Source organism: Artemia franciscana, unplaced genomic scaffold (assembly GCF_032884065.1).
Source record: "Artemia franciscana unplaced genomic scaffold, ASM3288406v1 PGA_scaffold_212, whole genome shotgun sequence".
In the NCBI taxonomy this organism is placed as follows: Eukaryota; Metazoa; Arthropoda; class Branchiopoda; order Anostraca; family Artemiidae; genus Artemia; species Artemia franciscana.
In genome coordinates, this window is record NW_027062646.1 from 171,290 (window position 1) to 189,385 (window position 18,096).

The window sequence follows — 18,096 nt, forward strand, 5'->3', positions numbered from 1 at the left end:
ATGAAAAATTGAGGTATTTTTAGCTTAAGTACGGGCGACCTGATCTTAATGAAATTTGATATTTAGAATGAACTCATGTCTCAGAGCTCTTATTTCAAATCCTGACCTGAGCTTTGATATTGGAAGGAGTTGGAGGGGGAAACCGGAAATTTTGGAAAGCGCTCATAAATGTCGTAGATACGTGATTGACGTAACCGGACTGGATCCGTTCTCTTTGGTGGAGTTAGGTGGTAGGGTTCAGTGCTTTGGCGAGTTTGGTGCTTCTGGACGTGCTAGGACGATGAAAATTGGTAGGCTGTCAGGGAGCTGCACAAATTGACTGGATAAAGTTGTTTTCCCGGATTCGACCATCTGGGGGGCTGAAGGGAGAGGAAAAATGTGAAAAATTGAGGTATTTTTAACTTACGAGTGGGTGATCAAATCTTAATGAATTTTGATATTTAGAAGGACTTCTGACACAGAGCTCTTATTTTAAATCCCGATCGGCATTAACCCTCTGATTTTCCTTTTAAAGCAATCTATTGATTCTTAGAATTTTGCTAGAGCTCATACCATATTGAGTTCTTGGCTCTTGGCTCTTCCGACCTCGTCACAAGTGCCATGTGAGCTCTTAGCTCTTGTTTTTGGAGTAGTCTTGATTTGAGTAGCGGTGGTAGAAGTAGTCGTGGCAGTGGTAGGAGGAATTGCCGCAGTTGTAGTGCTAGATGCTTTCCACAAGGCCAAATTGGTTTATACTTAGGATGTTTTTGTAAATCTAAATTTTCTTAAATTTATCGGTCCAATTAATTTTTAATTGCTGATATGTAGTTATTTTGGACCGTTCCCTAAACAGTTTGAATAATCAAGAGGTGGCAAAGGTACAAAGTGCGTGTATCTATAAAGGGAGGGGTCATACGCGAACGCTCCGTGTTGAAATGGGCTATTTGCATGATTTGCATAATTTGCATAAAATGTCTACCAAAAGATTATGTATACCATATTCTAGCGTGGTTTCATAAGAGTCCAAGGTCAAATTTAGTGTAAAGAGTGGGGGGCTAAGAGGGGTGTTCTTTCGCATTCACGATGTACCCAGGTAAAACAGAGTTTGGAGAGATAACTAGTATAACCTTCATATATAAAACTTTATTGCTTGTTTAAAAGAAAATATAGCTTATATAAATTGTAATAAGATATATACAAAAACCTGTAGCTGAGACTAGAAGATTAAATTACACTAAACAAGGATTAGAAAAGAACAAAGATTTTAACGTTAAAATAATTACTTTTTTTGTAGTTTTAACCATTGAGGATTGGTTACTTTTAAAAGTCGAAACTTGCGTTAGTGTTAATAAAAAAAAAGATTCGTTGGTGCCATCTTGCGTTTTGCGTTTCTTGGTAGTTTTTCAAAGCTTCTTAATTATGTTCTTTTTTTTCGGAAACCGAGATCAGACACTAATTACTACACTAGTTTCGTCAATTACACTAATTACTTTAATTCTGTCTTTCTATTACACTGACAAGGAGACGTTCAACGCCAGATAGCGTTGATAATTTTTTTTTTCGTTCACGCTACCACCAGCTTCCACTCATTTAAGTAACTCATGCTCCTAAGCCAAGCTCATTAGTCATCAACCTCCTGTCACAAACTGCCTTTTTCCAAAACTCTTCATTTTTTGTCTACCCTCTAGGACCAAGTCCCCTCTTAACAAGAATCAGATGTAATGAAATGTTAATAACGGAAGCCTAGGTTATACCCAGAAAAGAGGCAACCTCGAAACAGCATCTAAATCGTTCACAGCATAAACCTATTACAATGGTACCATCTGCTTGTTATAAGTTTTGACTTGATGTGTTTCTTTTAGAAATTAATTGTGCTTTTTTATTTATTTCTATGGACGTCTTGTAGAGAAGTTTTAGATCCACAGAATAATGTGCTTCTAAAGAAAAGCTTTTAAAGTTTGTTGTTGGATACTAATAGATTTTTAAAATGCTCTTAAATATACTTTATATGCGTCCTATATGTGTAATATGTATTTCAGGAATTACTCGACAACTTGAAAAGGCTGTCTAACAACGAGTTCCAGACAAATTTAGACAAGGCATCTTTAGCAGTGTATAACAGCAAAATAGTTGACAACTATCCTTATCGATCTGTCAGTGAAACTGTGAATTTAGCTGTCATTGGGTGTTTTCGGGAAATTCTGCATAGCAAACCAGGTAAAACGATAATGGTAAATTAATTATTATATCCCTATATCCACCAATAGACTTCGCATTCGACTCATTTCGATTCTGAAATAATAATAACGCAAAAAAGAGGAAATTTCGATGCTACAAAAAGTAATTTTTCTAATTCATCAAAATGGGGGCTATAAGTTTCCCATATCGGGTTGTTGACAGTGGTGATTAAATGGTATACTTTTTTTCGATCTGATGCTATTTTTAAAACGTTTCTGTTTTCTATTTCCTGTTTCGCTATTTTCTGTTTCGCAACATGGTTTTACTATTAAGACTAATCAGATAATTGTCACCATTCCTGAATCAGCTAGAAATGGAAATTTTTTGTCAGTATACAATTTTTTTAAACGTGTAAAAAAAAAATTTGTTTCTATTAGCCGTCGTTTGTTCTTTACCAGGCTACGTTTAACACTGCTATCATGATAGGACTTTTTTAACTGTGAAAACGCACTCTGTTGTTCACTTTCAATCTGGTATATTGTGTTTTAGGTTGAAAATACGCTAAGCATCAGTTAAAATACTGTTTGAAAAAAAAAACAATATTCTTATTTTGAAGCAAATTTAGATCCTTTCCCAAGGAAAAATCTGAGTAATATCATAATTCTGACTCGGTGAATCGATTGGTCTGAGACTAATGAATTACATGAAATTACTTGTCTCCTTTGGGTGTAGGTTCTCTACTGAACACTCTAGTGTAGATTGGCTGAGCAAAATAATTGAACAATAAAAAAAAACAAAAAAAGAACAAACAAACAAACAGAATGACAAAGCTGTTGAAGAAACCCCTAATCCCCCGTGTCCTGTAAGGTTGCTGGGAGTCTAGATTAATGTCGTGTTTATTGCGTCCCTCGAAGATAATACAAAAGTCCTTAAAGGCACGGGATAGGTGCATATATCATTAAAAGGGGGGGGGGTAGGGGCAGGTCCACTTTATGCCGCTAATAAGATAGATCAAATAATATTGGATGATTCCACTTTAGACAAAGTGCAACATACCTGTATTTTTGCAAAATAAAGTTAGGGTGAGAATAGGGAAGGAACTTCAGTTAGGTCAAGAATTAAAAACAATTTCTGGTTTTTTGATTAGTGGCGTCCTTGTTTTAAATTGTCAAAACAGAACCCTTTCGAGGAAATGACCTTGACTTGAATTTATTAACAAAAGAAAATAGTAAAAAAATTTAAAAAAAGAACCATTAAAAAAACGAAACAATAAGAACGTTTCTGTTACACCTTTCCAGCATGTTAGGCTTGACTAAGAAACAGTGACAGATCTAGCGTTTTCTTATAACGTTCTAAGAGCATACACGTGCGAATAACAAACTGGCTTTTTAACAGAAACTGCAGTTTCTGTTAAAACAAATAATTCTAATAATTGTTAAAACAAATAATATTTGTCGAAACAAATATTTCGACAAGGACCTCCGCCAAGTCGTCCTCAGTGCAAAAAAAAATATATATGTATAAGAAAGAGGGAAAAAAACAACAACAAAATCTAACTTTTTTAAAGAACCTTCCTCTCGTAGAGTTCACTTCAGAAGGTTAGATTTTTTTTCCCCTCTTTCTCATATTTTTTTTAGCACCTAGGACGAATTGGCGGAGGTCCTTGTCGAAATATTTGCTTGATTTTAATCTGAATATTTTGCTAATGGCTGACAAAATCCTTGTTTTTTCAACTATTTGATTTTTCTCTCTTCATTTATTATTTCCTTTTTGTTTTCATAAGATAACAAAAAAATATAACACACAATAAAATAAAAAATTAATAAAAAAATAAATAAGTAATAATAAAATGAAATAATATTGAAAATTTTATAGAATATTTTCAAGAAGTTCATCATTGTATTGCTGGTAACAGGTAACATTTGCTCGTAAGTTTCTTGGCAACAGGTATAAGAACAGTAAGATAGTGTCGATGAAAAGGTAGCAGTCCAGTTTCAGGCGCTTTATCTTATATAAGAAAGTTATTTTTAGATAAATTACTCTTTTTTGTACTCGCATTTTTTTTAGACTTTTTAAAAATTTAGAAAGAAAGGTGAAAAAGAGAAATAAGAATTCGGTTTTTATGTCACTCGGTATTCACCAAGTGACATATAGCGATCACAAATTCTGTCGGTCTGTCTGTCCTGGTTTTGCTAGTTTAGGGACTTCCAGATAAGCTAGGACGATGCAATTCTGCAGGCGTATCGGGGACCAGACCAGATTAAATTAGAAATAGTCGTTTCTCCGATTCAACTATCTGGGTGGAGGGGAGTGGGGGACTGTTAATCCGAAAAAATTAGAAAAAATTGAAGTATTTTTAACTTACGAACGGATGATCGGATCTTAATGAAATTTGATATTTAGATTGATATTGTGTCTCAGAGCTCTTATTTTAAATCATGACCGGATATGGTGATATTGGGGGGAGTCAGAGGGAAACCCGAAATCTTGGAAAATGCTAGGGGGGGGGGTCTAGTCCTTTGTTGACTTCGGTACTTCTGAACGTGCTAGGACGATGTTAATTGGTAGGCGTGTCAGGGACCTGCACAAATTGACTTGATAAAGTTGTTTTCCCTGATTCGACCATCTGGGAAAATGAAGGGAGAGGAAGAATTAGAAAAACTGAAGTATTTTTAACTTACGAGTGGGTGGTCAGATCTTAATGAATTTTGATATTTAGAAGGACCTTGTGTCTCATAACTCTTATTTTAAATCCCAACCGGCATTAAGCCACTGATTTTCCTTTTAAATCAATCCGTTGATTCTTAGGATTTCGATAGAGCTCATGCCATATGAGCCCTTGGCTCTTCCGACTTCGTCACAAGCGCCATATGAGCTCTTAGCTCTTGTTATGCTGGGGAGGGGAAGGGGCTAACAGTTTAAGAATGGCAGTAGAAATTAAGTTGTAACTTTCAGAGGGTCAGGTGGACCTGGTCTCTTCACTTGAGGGTGGGATCACAAGGGAAAAGTCGAAAGATTTTTTAACCCAATTTACTTGTTTACGGCAGTGAAGGGGGTTAATGGTGTTTTTACTTGTATTTTGAGAGCAGTTTACGAGTCAGAGAAACACTAGAATTTCAAAAATAGTATTAACCAAAAATCCTAGTCAGGACTTAGTTAGCATGTCAAAAAGACCAAATGTTACACCTTTGCAGAATAAAAAAAAGAAATTGCCTATGGGTCACAAAACAAGCAAGAGTCAAAAAAACAACAAGCGGCTTACAAAATCAAATTTATAACTTGGAGCAAAATTTTTAATGCATACTGGACCGAGATAAACAAAAATCTTGGCCAAACTGTACGAGGTAAATATATTTTTTTTTTTTTACAAAAACGGAGTAAGGGCATAGGCTTCTCTCGTTAATATGCTAATATGTGAGAAAAATCGTAAGAATTTCAAAATCTGACGGTGGTTTCCGACCACTATGTTGTCCCAGTATCTTATATACCAATAGTTATTTGTAGATAATTTGCCCTTCTTTTTAGATTTGCCTGCAAGCTTTCTGAAGGATGTTTACCAAATTGTGGGTGATTTGTTCAAAAATGGATCCGCCGAGCTTAGTCGAGAAAACCGTTGCGATGGTGAAGCGAAATCTCCAGTGGATCGGTACAAGTTAAACGTCCAAGTAAGCAACCATTTATGCTCAGTTTTCATTTCAATTTTTATTTCATTTTATTCCAGCTTTTATTCCATGATAAATAGTGTTTATGAATGATTTTCAGCGTTTATTGGAAAATTAAAGTGCTACTACAAAATAAATTATATTTCATTTTTGCTAGAGTTTTGCAAAGTGCTGCTTAATGAAAAATTCTACTCAAATAGTTATGTCTCTAATTTTTATTTCGTTTTTATTCCGAATATTATTCCATGATGAATAGCGTTTATGATACATTTTAGGTGTTTATTAGACAAGTAATCAGGACCGTATCCAGGATTTTTGTTTTTTAAGGGGGGTTATCAATAAGATCTTTTGTTCAGGGGGAGGGGGTGAGTTTTTTTTATCTGCATTTTAAAGACTACTTTACGCGTCAGATACTTTCTTTTTTAGAAATATTCCTTTCACCTGCATTTTATAGCCAGTTTACGAGTCGAAGAAATAGTTTGGATAGGGGGGGGGGGGTCAATCTCAGTTCTCCCACTGGATACGCCCCTGGTTCCATTCCTAATTTTGCTTATGCAATTCAAGATTTTTAATACTGCTTTGACTTATTTTCGACCGATTTTTGCGTTTTGAAGTTTTTATTTTAAATAAATTTGCAAATCGATTTCCATATCACAAATAAATGTTCTGAGTCAAGTGTCCCGGTCAGCAACAATTTTTATTCTAGAGTAAGGATTCATTTTAAGAGATAATTTACAATTAAAAAAAATAAAATGAGTTGTATTTCATTTTTGCTGAAATTTCACAGAGGATTTAATTAAAACAAGTTTTAATTAATTTCCAATGAATTTTTTGTTTAAATTCGAAAATTTTATTTAACTACTTGCGCAAGCCTATTTATATGTCTCGATTCATTGTCTAAGATTTAGTGTTCGACTCTTATTTCAATGTGAATACCAATTTAAATGTTTACTTGACAAAATAAGTGTTTTCTGCTGAAATAAATCTTCTAATTTTGCTTACGCACTTAAAGACCAAAGCTGGTTTTATTTGATTTTTCAATTTAATTGGCTTTTCATGAATTTTGGTCCTTCCATTTGGAACTTTTATTTTCAATACTTGCGTAAACCTATTTACGGATCCCAAATATCTAATATTAAATGTCCTAGTAAGCAGCGTTTTTTAGTCCAGGGCAAATATCAATTTTGAGTGTTACTTTTTGCAAACAAGTATTTTTGGCAATTTTAGCATGACTTGTTTTTTTTTCGAATTTCTACTTAAAAAGATCAGAATTTTTTGCTCAAATCGATCTGCTCCTATTTTGATTTTAAAACTGGTTTTATTGAGTTTCCGTAACCTTTTGTTACACCATTTGAAAGTCTTATTTTAAATATATGTGCAAATCTATTTTTATATCCCAATTAGGACTACCAACAAAAGATTTTATTCTAGCTGACTTGACTTTATTTTATAAAAAATTCTGATAAAAAGTCAAATTTTTTTTGTATTTTTTCCCCAAAAATTCTGCGAAATTTCGCAAAAAAAGACCAGCAACGTTCTGCTCAAGTAGTCCCGCCCCGCAATTTTATCTTAAACCAATTTAATAAATTTTCCATACATTTTCTTCAATTCTTATTTTAAGCACATGCGCAAACCTAGTTCCATACAATGATCAGGTGACCCACCCCCCATTCTAATACTAAAATCCTTAACTCTCCCGAATTTCTGGGCACTTTTTATTCAAATTATCAAAGAAAAGTTGTTTATCCCCCCCCCCCGCAAAAAACATCCTACATGCGTCCATGGCTGTGTTTGCTCGAGCTAATTTACGCTCATTCTGAGCTTGGCTTCGTGGTTCATTTGAGTTTTTGCTCATTTTTTATTTACATTTTTTATAAGCTTATTCGTGCATGTTTTCAGTTTAAAATCTGCTCTTTGCTTTTCACAGAAAGAAGCTGTCCTTTCATCCTCCTCCCCCCCACTCTCCTGAAATGGTCCAAACCCTTCATATCTTCTACAAAATAACTTCTTGTGTATGTCCTGTTTCATCATGCCTCTAAAAAGCATTGTTTTTTATTTACATTTTAAAATCTGCTCATTTCTTTTCATAGAAAGAAGTTGCCCTTTCAGAATTCATTCTCCCCACCCAACCTCATTCTTCTGAAATTCGCTCCGGGGCTAAATATCATCAGTCGGTTCTATTGCATGGCTAGTGGGCATATTTAACTGGCTATTTTCTTTTTTTTTCCAAGATTTCGGATACCTTAAATGAACAGACGAATATTCAAAAGAAAAACAAAAGATTAACAAATTTGTAGTTGATTTATGTTGCAATTTATGTCGATATTTGATATCAGACCAAGTTATAAGTAGGTTTGGAAAAAAAGGAAAGAAAATGTAAAGGACTTGATTTTTTTATTTAATGCCTTTCATAGAATTATTGTTTTTTTTTTTTTGTATGAGTATTATTCACCATAATGACTCAGCATGTAGAGCGGTCCAATAGAAAGACACCCCCCCAAAAAATAGTCCAAAAACCATTTGGAAATATTTACGAATAATTTTTTTTAGGATTAATATAATTCGGTGCATAGTTATTTATTTAGTTAGATTTTTGTAGATTTTATTATTTTTAGTTGTTTGTTTATATTTTATTCAGTGAATGGTAATTTGACGTTATTCCGACTGTCCTGACAGCTAGATAATTAATTGTTGTTGTAATAGATACTGCATTTGCTAGTAAAGTATTTTTGAGAGATAAAATGCTTCATATACTAAGTAATGGCAACAGCCATGTTCTTAGTTCCCAGCAAAGATAAGCAAGTGTCTAACAGATAAGGGGAGGCGTATCCAGGGAGGGGAGGTTACCAGATACGAAGGTCCATCCGCGGAAATTTTTGTCCGACTCGTAAAAATAAAACAAGAATGCATGTAAATGAATTTCTGAAGCGTTTTTAAGTTTTGTTGTACCCCACCCCCTCCCCCCAAAAAACTCTGGATACGGCCTTGTAATAGGGTCTATTTATTTAAAAAAGAATACATTTAGGTTAATAAATAATAATGCCTAGAGGCTATAGCCTGTAAGTGATTGAACACAAGTTTAAAAAATGTATTTTAATTAAATAAGGGCAAACTTGGCTCACTTGACTTCTGATACCCGAGTTACGCGCAAAAGATAAAATCTTCACAAAAGCACCCTTTTAATGGACAAGGGGGAGTATCTAGGCCCGTGAGACCTCGAGATTCTTATGATATTTCTGCTGTGTCCTACGATTCAGCCAGTTTTATTTTTTTTCGAATTTGCTCCCCATCTTCACCCCTGAAATTCTGAACCACTGTACTAAATTCAGAATGTACAATCAATCCCTATCTCAACCATTAGAGAAAGCTGGACCGAGATGCAAGTACTCTGTAGAACATATAAACAGGTATAAACATAAGCGACATTAGTTTTTTTACGGGTAGGCACGCGTGGGGCAAAGGAAAATAAGCAAATAAGGGCATAGTAACCTGGGTCTTACTCGGGCAGTTGTCAACAAAGTCGTCAATTCTGGGCAGAGCTTTCACAGCATGCGGGAGATCATTAATAAAAATTAAAAACAGAGTCGGACCCAGTACGGATGCTTGGGGAACCCCCCAATTAACAGCATTTTCACTAGACAAAAATCCTTGTTAATTGGCATACTGCTGTCTATTATGAAGATAACTGCAAAGTAAACCCAATGTAGCACCCCTTAATCCATAAAATTCACATTTTTCTTAATAAAACTCGATGGTCAACAGTGTCAAACGCCTTAATTAAGTCCAAAAATATACCCGCTACCCTAAGCTTTTTATCAAGAGCATTATTAGTTATAGTAGTAATAAGTGAAATCGCCATTTCCGTTGTTCTACCTTTCCTGAATCCAAACTGTTTGGATGCAGAAGCTTTGACGTTCCAAATGCTCATAAATTCTAATATTAATACATTTTTCTAAAACTCGTGAAACAACAGGTAATAATAAAATGGGTCTATAATTCCCCAAATCATTCTTGTTACCACCGTTAAACACAGGAGTTATCCTTGCGATTTTAAGACAATTGGGGAACTTCCCCTGCTTAAAACAAGCATTGATAAGGGACGTAAATATATGTGAAATGCTTGGAAACGCGGTTTTTAAAACAAGAAGGTTAATGGAATCACTCCCAGCCGAAGAACTTTTCATCTCAAAGATAATCTTACGAATTTCATCATGAGTGACAGATCTTAGATACATTGATACATCGACAGAAGTACGCATAAAAGTTTCAAGTGGAGGATCATTATCAGAAGCTACTGTAGTACGAGAAAATCGAGCCCCAGCAGTTGCAAAATGTTCCGAAAGGGTATTACATATTACATCAGGCTCATTCGATTTTAACCCATCACTTGTAGTAACTTCATTAGGCAGAACCGGATCTGTTGAAGTTATAACACTTTTAATAATTTTCCATGTTTTAGCTGAGTTACCACAAGCATCTTCAAATTTACACTCAAAATATTTTTTCTTTGCGTTTCTCAAAAGTTTATTAAGAGCCTTTCTATAATTTGCATAAATTCTAGTGCAAAATTGATCATTTTCATTCCTTATTGAATCCCTATATAACTGGTCTTTCTTATTTATGCACCGCAGAAGACTAGGTGACAACCACGGCTTTTTGGGTATCTTTTTCCTTGACATTGTCCGATTCATTATACAAGTCTTACTCAAAATAGAGATCAATGTATCATAAAATCTATTAAAATTTATATTTATATCTTCTAGATTTTCAACTACATTATTCCAATCAACATTAGAAATCTCTTGTTTAAACGTTTCTAGGTTACTCTGGTTGAGAACAGGTAACATACTCATTTTCAGTCTAGGGCCTTGCTGCCCCGGGAAACAAACTTTAAAACTTGCCGAAATCCCAAAATGGTCAGAAACATCAGTAACAATAACCCCTGGATCTGAAAAGTTAGAATTAGAAAAAATATTATCAGGTAGCTTTGCCGGTAAAGTGGTAACGTGCGTACAAATGTTAATAGTGGGAACTAAATTATATGACATGCAAAGCTGTAGGAAGTCCATAGGAGTATTCGAATTCATATCGTTAAGGTCAATATTAAAGTCCCCAAGCATGAAGAATGGGTGCAAACCAGTAGGTAGTCTATCTAACTGTTCCTCCAAAATATCCATAAAGGCCGGTATAGACCCTGATGGTGGTCTATATAGTACATCAATATAAACATCTTTTAGCTTAAGCATGAGCTGAAGGATAAGTGGCTCAAATAACATCTCATGATGCAGCACTAGATCACTTCTTACCAAAACTTCGATATCGCTCCGTATATAAGCTCCAATTCCTCCATGTTGTCGAAATTGACGATTCCTATGATAAAGTGTATACCCTGGAATATCCAAGAGAGCAGAGTTATGCTCATTTAGCAATGTTTCTGTGAGACCAATAACCTAAAAAATGGAAAGTTCACATATCTCGCTTATAAAATTAAAAGATGAATTCAAACCCTGGCAGTTATGGTGGAAAATTCTGAGATCTTCAGAATCACCACCACTGTACCCGGACCTCAAACCATCTTTAAATAAGGTAAAGGTAAAGGATACGGCATTAGACTTAACAGTCCTTACCGGCGGTGCTGATCTCCGTTTCTTGGCCCTTCAGCCAGGAAGTGCAATGGGGGTTGGGGGCCAGCCATCCTGTGCTTTCGCACACCCTTCCTGTTTACCTTCCCCAGATTTCTCCAGGTACCCAATTAGAGCTGGGTCGACTCTGGCTAAGCTTGCAGGGTCACACCACTGACCCCCGTCCCAAACCGAATAATTGGGTACACTGGGATTCGAACTCATGTCCTCTCAGACAAAGGATCCCGAATCCAGCGCACCAACCCACTCGGCCAGGACGGCTTATCTTTAAATAGGTACTTTGAATTACAAGAAACATATTGACCAGCAATCCCAAAATCATAATTCCGATGGAGCTGCTCCGTAAACATACTACCAAAATCCACAAACAAAGCTTCAAAATTTTTAAGACGGCTGTTGCCCGGGGTACCACGATCACCATCAACCCTATTCATACTGTTTTACAACAAAGTAACATGGCCTCATCTCCACAACAAAACAAAAACAAAAAAGAACAAAAAAAAACAACTAAACAAGAACAAAATAGAATATAACAAACAACAGAAGACTGACACTTTCCATCTTGGAAAAAAACAAACAAAAAAAGAAACAGGCCGTATTTGGTTTGCCCGTAACGAATCCATATACAAGTCACCAAATGCAACGTTTACTAATTTCCATAATCACACAACCATAATTATCGCGACAAAATAGCAGATTTTATTTTCTATTTATTTTTTTAAAAACTACTTTTAGTAGTAGTAGTATATTACCCAATTATAAATTTTCCTTCAGAAAACAAAGGTTTTCTCTACTTCATTTTTATGATCTGACTCTTCAAGTTTCAGGCCGTTAGTAATAAATTTTGGATCGAGGATTGTCATTCAACTCTTGATTATTATTATTATTTTTTTTATTGCAACAAAAAAGATTCAGGTTCATCTTCTTTTCGTTATTATCATTTTAGTGGTGGTTTAAGGTGGATATGAGGCTGAATTGCTTAAGTTGAAACCTAATGATAACTGACTCAATGAGCGGATATAAATCAAAGAAGAAAATATCCAAGAAATCGGGTTTGATCTCATCATCTAGCTTTCTAATAATGAGCTTAAGGAATCTTTGCTGTACAAAGGCTTTGAAATGAAAACTTGTTTTGCTCCTCTGTACACGTCTTAGGTCTCTTCATTCCTGAAAAATGTGTTTCTCTAACATTTTTCTTCTCGATTTTTCAAAGTTAGGAAGTCTTAAGGGCAGTATCTCCTTTTTGTCAGTGTTGCCATGTTGAATCGTGAAAACAAATAAGTTAAACTAGATCAGCGTTGCATGGGCAACGTGAGGTGTTGCGGCAACCTTTGTTTGGCTTTGCCGAGTAAAGTGTTACAAGGGCAACACTTTGGTTTTGTTTCCTCGCTTCGATTAAAAGCTGAAATTGTCAATCTGTAAGGATCTTATAATAAATACTAGGTACACCAACTCGCAAAAGTTGGAAACCCTTCATTGCAACTAGCAAAAGCTGTAAACCCCTCATCGCTGAAGATGATGTTAACCTAACAGCCGATTATTACTTACAAGTCCCCTATATGTCATACCACTGGAACCAAATTGGTCTTACCATCAAATACACCGGAAACAAATATTAGGTACACCAACTAGTAAAAGTTGCGAACCCCTAATCGCCAAAGATGATTTTGAGCTAACAGCCGACTGTTGCTTAAAAGTTTTCCATATGTCTTACAACTGGTATCGGCCTATTTTTGGTTTCAATGTGTACCTTACTAATGAAATTGTCAACCCCTTTAAACTTTCCAACTGGTATACCTCGTGAAGGAATGTTTCTAACAAAAAAAAATGGATGACATAAAAATGGGCTACATGTCCTTCGAACCAAAATGTGCCAAAATGTGCTATCTGTGCTGGAAACCAAGAAACGTCAAAGAATATCCCATGTTCTGCCAATTTTTTGAAACGTCCCAGGTGCGGTGGAGATCATCCTACATTTACCCTTCGTTGGTCTGCTCTAAAAGTGATCGCCAAAGCAAGTAAATAATGGTGACAAGTTTATCGATATATTCTCGTAACATATATGGACACAACTCTAAGTTGCAGTTACTTTATGACTGTTCTTGAAGCATGACATTATATGAGTCCAAGAACACCTGCTTACGAGTGAAAATATAAATATCTTTAATTGAATGCCAAATAAGATTTGCCTATTTCACCCTGCCACGAAAATTTCGGCAGTGGGTCGTCCAAGCGGAGGCCTCGCTGTCATTGCCAGTAATTATCGAAATGGGTAGTTACTTGATGCCCGTAAGTTTTTTATGGCTGTGGAATTTTCCTATAGACAAAGCCTTGTTCTTGTGAATTTTTATTTGCCAACAAACTACCGAAGCCAACAATCTGAAGCCAAATTCAGCTGAGCTTTTTTCGTCTTTGTAGGTTCTTAGCGAAGCATCAGAGCAACAAGATACTAATATGCGGGGACTTTAAGTGTAGTCGACGAAATGATAGCATATTTTTTATACTTCAATCTAGTCTTCCCCCGTCTTAAGCTCACGCGAAGAAAGACAATCAGTTTAACTTCATTTACCAGGTTTCGGGCTCAACTTTTGACATAGGCAAATTTGATAAACAAAAAGAAGGCCCCTTCTTTTTGTTTATCACACAAGGAGAATTTCGACACAAGAGGTAGCTCAGCGGTTATCGACGATAAAGCTGCATGTAGTGATCACCTCGGAATCCAGCTGTTAGTTCCGTTCTAGACTCTGTTCCTAATCATTCTGAACACAAGTGGCACAAAAGACTGCAAATTGAAAAAAGTTAACCCCGCCATATACTAAAGTTACCTGAACCTTATAGTATGTAAGATAAAAGTGCCGTTTCGCTTACTAGCATTTGAGTGTGAAAAAGATCATCTAGCCCTTAATATTTTCTGTACCGAAATAATCAATGCGTTAAGATAAATTGAGATAAATGTGTTGAGATAAATTCAGTACCGTTTTCCCGCGTTCGCATAGGCATGCGCAAAATAGGTTGGGACAATCCTTGCGTGAAGCGTGCGATACACAAGGTCAAATTTTGGTATCGACTTTGGCACGATTGCGATAGACCTCGTAGTGTACCTTTGCTTTCCGAGATACCAAAAATGATTACACCAGTGTTGTGGACGAGACCTTATGGTAAATTAAACGGCTTCCCGTGAAGTTAGAGGTAATCCGATAAAATTATGGTGCCTTTTAAGTCGGTCCTCCTCCCTCCCTATGAAACATGATCATTTAATCTCAGAAACTGATTGGCTTAGCCGTTACAACAAAATTTTGGGTAATCAGGACGAGTCCCTTAATGCCAAATTTGAAGCGAATTTGTGACAAGTTCTTAATTCGTCAAAACTTGACCGATCAACTATAAACATTGTAGCTTCTGATATTTTCATCGTTGTTAAACGCCTGAAATATGGAAATCGTGTGGTACTGACGGAATAGGTTCCAACCATCTGAAACTTGGCTCGCCATTGCTTTATGATTATCTGTCTCTTATTCTTAATGTGCCATGATTTAGGGATGATGACTAGTGTGTTTTGCTGTGGTAAATCAACGAACGCTCGAAAAAAGAGTGGAGATAAGTTTAAATTCTCTTCATTCAGGCCAATTACGGTGTCTTTCGTGATTAGTAAAGTATTTGAGTGTATTTTAGTGCCTCATTTGATTAGCAAATGTCTGGTTGAAGATAAGCAGTTTAGTTTCCGAGATTATCGTGGTTGCGCATCTGCTCACCGGCTTGTAAGAAAAATATTACGCCATTTTGATTACAGTCGTATCCCTCTTTACGTGTGTAGCGTAGATATACGTCCGTGTGATTATACCTGAAAGCCTTGTTTTGCATCCTCAATTTTATTTGCACTAATTGTGTCCAGTGTTGATATTGGAATAGTGTGTGTTTTACGGGATTAGTATTTCCATTGGTTTATCCAGCCTGTTTTGGGGCGGGCTTATAAGGATGGAAATCTTACGGCTCAGATGTCTAGTATGATACCGATAAGTCGAGGTTTACTCCAGGGCTCGGTCCTCAGTCTAATTATTTTCTGCTGCGCCATATATTCGGTGACGAGATATATAGCTGGGAGTCTTTCTCTTGAAGGTATTAATGTGTCTCTTATTTCATATACAGATGACCTTCTGATTTTGAGCTCATCTTCATCTTAATTTTCTAAAACCATTGAGCTGTACAATAGTATCGGTCTAAAGGTAAACCCCACAAAAATGGGGTTTATTGTATACTCTAGTCATGAGCAGCAACACAATCCTTGTATTTGTTCACCATCAGGAGAAGTTATCCGCCGTAATAACTCGTTGAGATGCTTAGGATTTGAATACGGCTGCGATTCAAGGATGATGCCCTGACATAATTGCCAAAATGTTCCAAAAATTTGTGCTCCGGGGTACGGAAAAGCAGTTGTACTGAAAAATGTCGTAAATTGCCATATTCTGAGGTGCCTATCTAACGAGCTTGTAACACCTCATATTTTGTACATTTCCCCCTTTTGGGAATTGCTCTATCACCAAAAGACGGAAAATGCGCACCAGATATTATAAGTTGGCTAAGTACTTGCTTAGTTTGCCGCCTTGGCATTAAAATGCTGAACTTGGCCGAAGCTATTCTGTCATAAATCCGTGCCGTGCACTAAGTGTGTCCAAATCGAATAACACTGCGTATAAACGAGCTTTAGATCATTTATACAAGTCTCCGTTGACTCGTTTGTCATTCATGTAGTTCATCACGTTAGGTAATAATTTGTATTTATTAGAAGTGTGCTTTAATTCCTTACCATTGTTTGTTTGTTTATTAGTCTTTTATTCTTCATTAATGTTTTTTTTTTCTTTATGAGTGTTTTTCTCTTTATTTTTTTCATTACTCCACTTGTGATTTTGTATATATCAAGTGGGCAATAAAACACATTCATTCAAAAGAAGAAAAATAGAGTGAGCTCAACCTTTGTGTTTTATTACATGAATGTAATCCTCTAGATTAGCCTCCTGGACAGTATTACCGGTTCTGAATCGGTTTCTTCATTTGAATTGCAAGCCCCTTTAAATGAGATGCAGGGCGAGAACGATTTTTGTGTGAAGATCATAGTTTAGTTGTTTTGTTCTTCGTCTTCTTTTTGTTGTCTTATTTTTGTGTTGTTGTTGATGTTAATTAGTTAATAATTTGAGCCATTGTGCACAGGCCATTTGACCCTCTAATAGTAGCTTTGTTTAAATAATTGATTTCATTTTTGGTAATTTAATGAAAATAAATGAATACATCTATTCTTATGGTTTTATATTCTTTTGATTATCTTCTTTGACATCTGTTCTTTTGTAGTTAATTGGAGCTTGTATTGATGCATTGGTCTGGGCAGTCTCAGATGAAGTCTCGGCTGAAAGTCTTGCTATGAAGCTGGTTGAAAGAATACAGACGAAAGCCCAATTTGAACTACCGTTGCACATGACATGTCTTGAGGCTCTGGGAAAACTAGCTGAAAAATTCCCTAGATGTTCCAACAACTTCATCATTGGGAGTCTCAAAGACTTTTTAATTGCTCCGTCATCGATATTAGTGGCTTTGGAGCGTCAGGCTGACTCCTTTGGCTCCAGTTTAAGCTCTTCCTGTAAGTTTTCTAAAGCTTATTGTGCTTTAGTAATCATTTTACGTTGGTATTTTAATAGAGTACAAACTGGACAGTTCCAACTAGGTAATCAAACAGTTCGTAGTATTGAACGGTTTTTTATGGTTACGCTAAATGTATAGAAATCCTTAAATTTCAATTACTCATCAGAAGTGACAAGCCTGAGAAAACTTGGCTAGTTTAAGAAAAGGGGAGATACCCCAAAGAGGGATGGGATCTTGATGAAAATTACCTATCAAACTCAATGTATCAGAGAACCCTGGTATAGATGAGAAATTTTTCGAAAAGTGTTTTTATATTTATTCTACAATATTGTTAGTTTGTCAAATAAAGCTGTTAAATTTCATGTGTTTAACTATAAAATGTCTAAAGAAAATAACACAATGAAAAGAAACTACCACACGCCACACAGCCTTTTTTCTTTTACAATCTTTTTGTTTCTTTTTGCAAGCTAGGACAAGTAAAAGCGATCGATGTTGCATTGTCCGTTGTCTAACTACTTCTGGCAGTTAAATATTGTCTTCACAAACAAAGTTCAGATAGGAGATTAATGAATTCATTGTCAATGCCGTGTTTGAGTATAGCCTTCCTAAACCGCGGTTTTGAATTACCTAGGACAGAAAATAAATGTATGTTTTCATATAGTTTCTTCAGTGTCATGATGGCCACTAATAATTTTTTTTTACTATTCACGGGTAGATATACGATAATTTCATTGTCAAAAATATGCGTGACCACACGTAACTCTTTGGGCATATTTTGAGTGAGATCCAATAGAATGTTACCACAGGGTTTATTTGTAGCTTGATTGTATGCAAAGAGCCAAAATTCCGGTTCACCGGATTGATATATCTGCTTGTTTAAAGTTATAAGAGAACTTGAATCACGAACAACCCTGTAGATGATTTAGTAAGTACAGTCCAAGTGTTCTCTTACATTTACTCTGATGAAAGAGATTGTGGAGAACAACGGTTAAGGAATTTAAGCG

The 18,096-nt window shown here is 35.8% G+C and overlaps 1 protein-coding gene across 1 annotated transcript in view; it reads left to right on the forward strand.

The window, feature by feature from the left end:
- Positions 1-18,096, forward strand: part of LOC136041408 (phosphatidylinositol 4-kinase alpha-like) — a 62,434-nt gene that overhangs the window by 25,927 nt on the left and 18,411 nt on the right. The window contains exons 6-8 of the mRNA XM_065726063.1: positions 2,019-2,196; positions 5,683-5,822; positions 16,805-17,090. Of these exons, the coding sequence (XP_065582135.1) occupies positions 2,019-2,196; positions 5,683-5,822; positions 16,805-17,090 (604 nt within the window). The remainder of the gene's footprint in view (positions 1-2,018; positions 2,197-5,682; positions 5,823-16,804; positions 17,091-18,096) is intronic.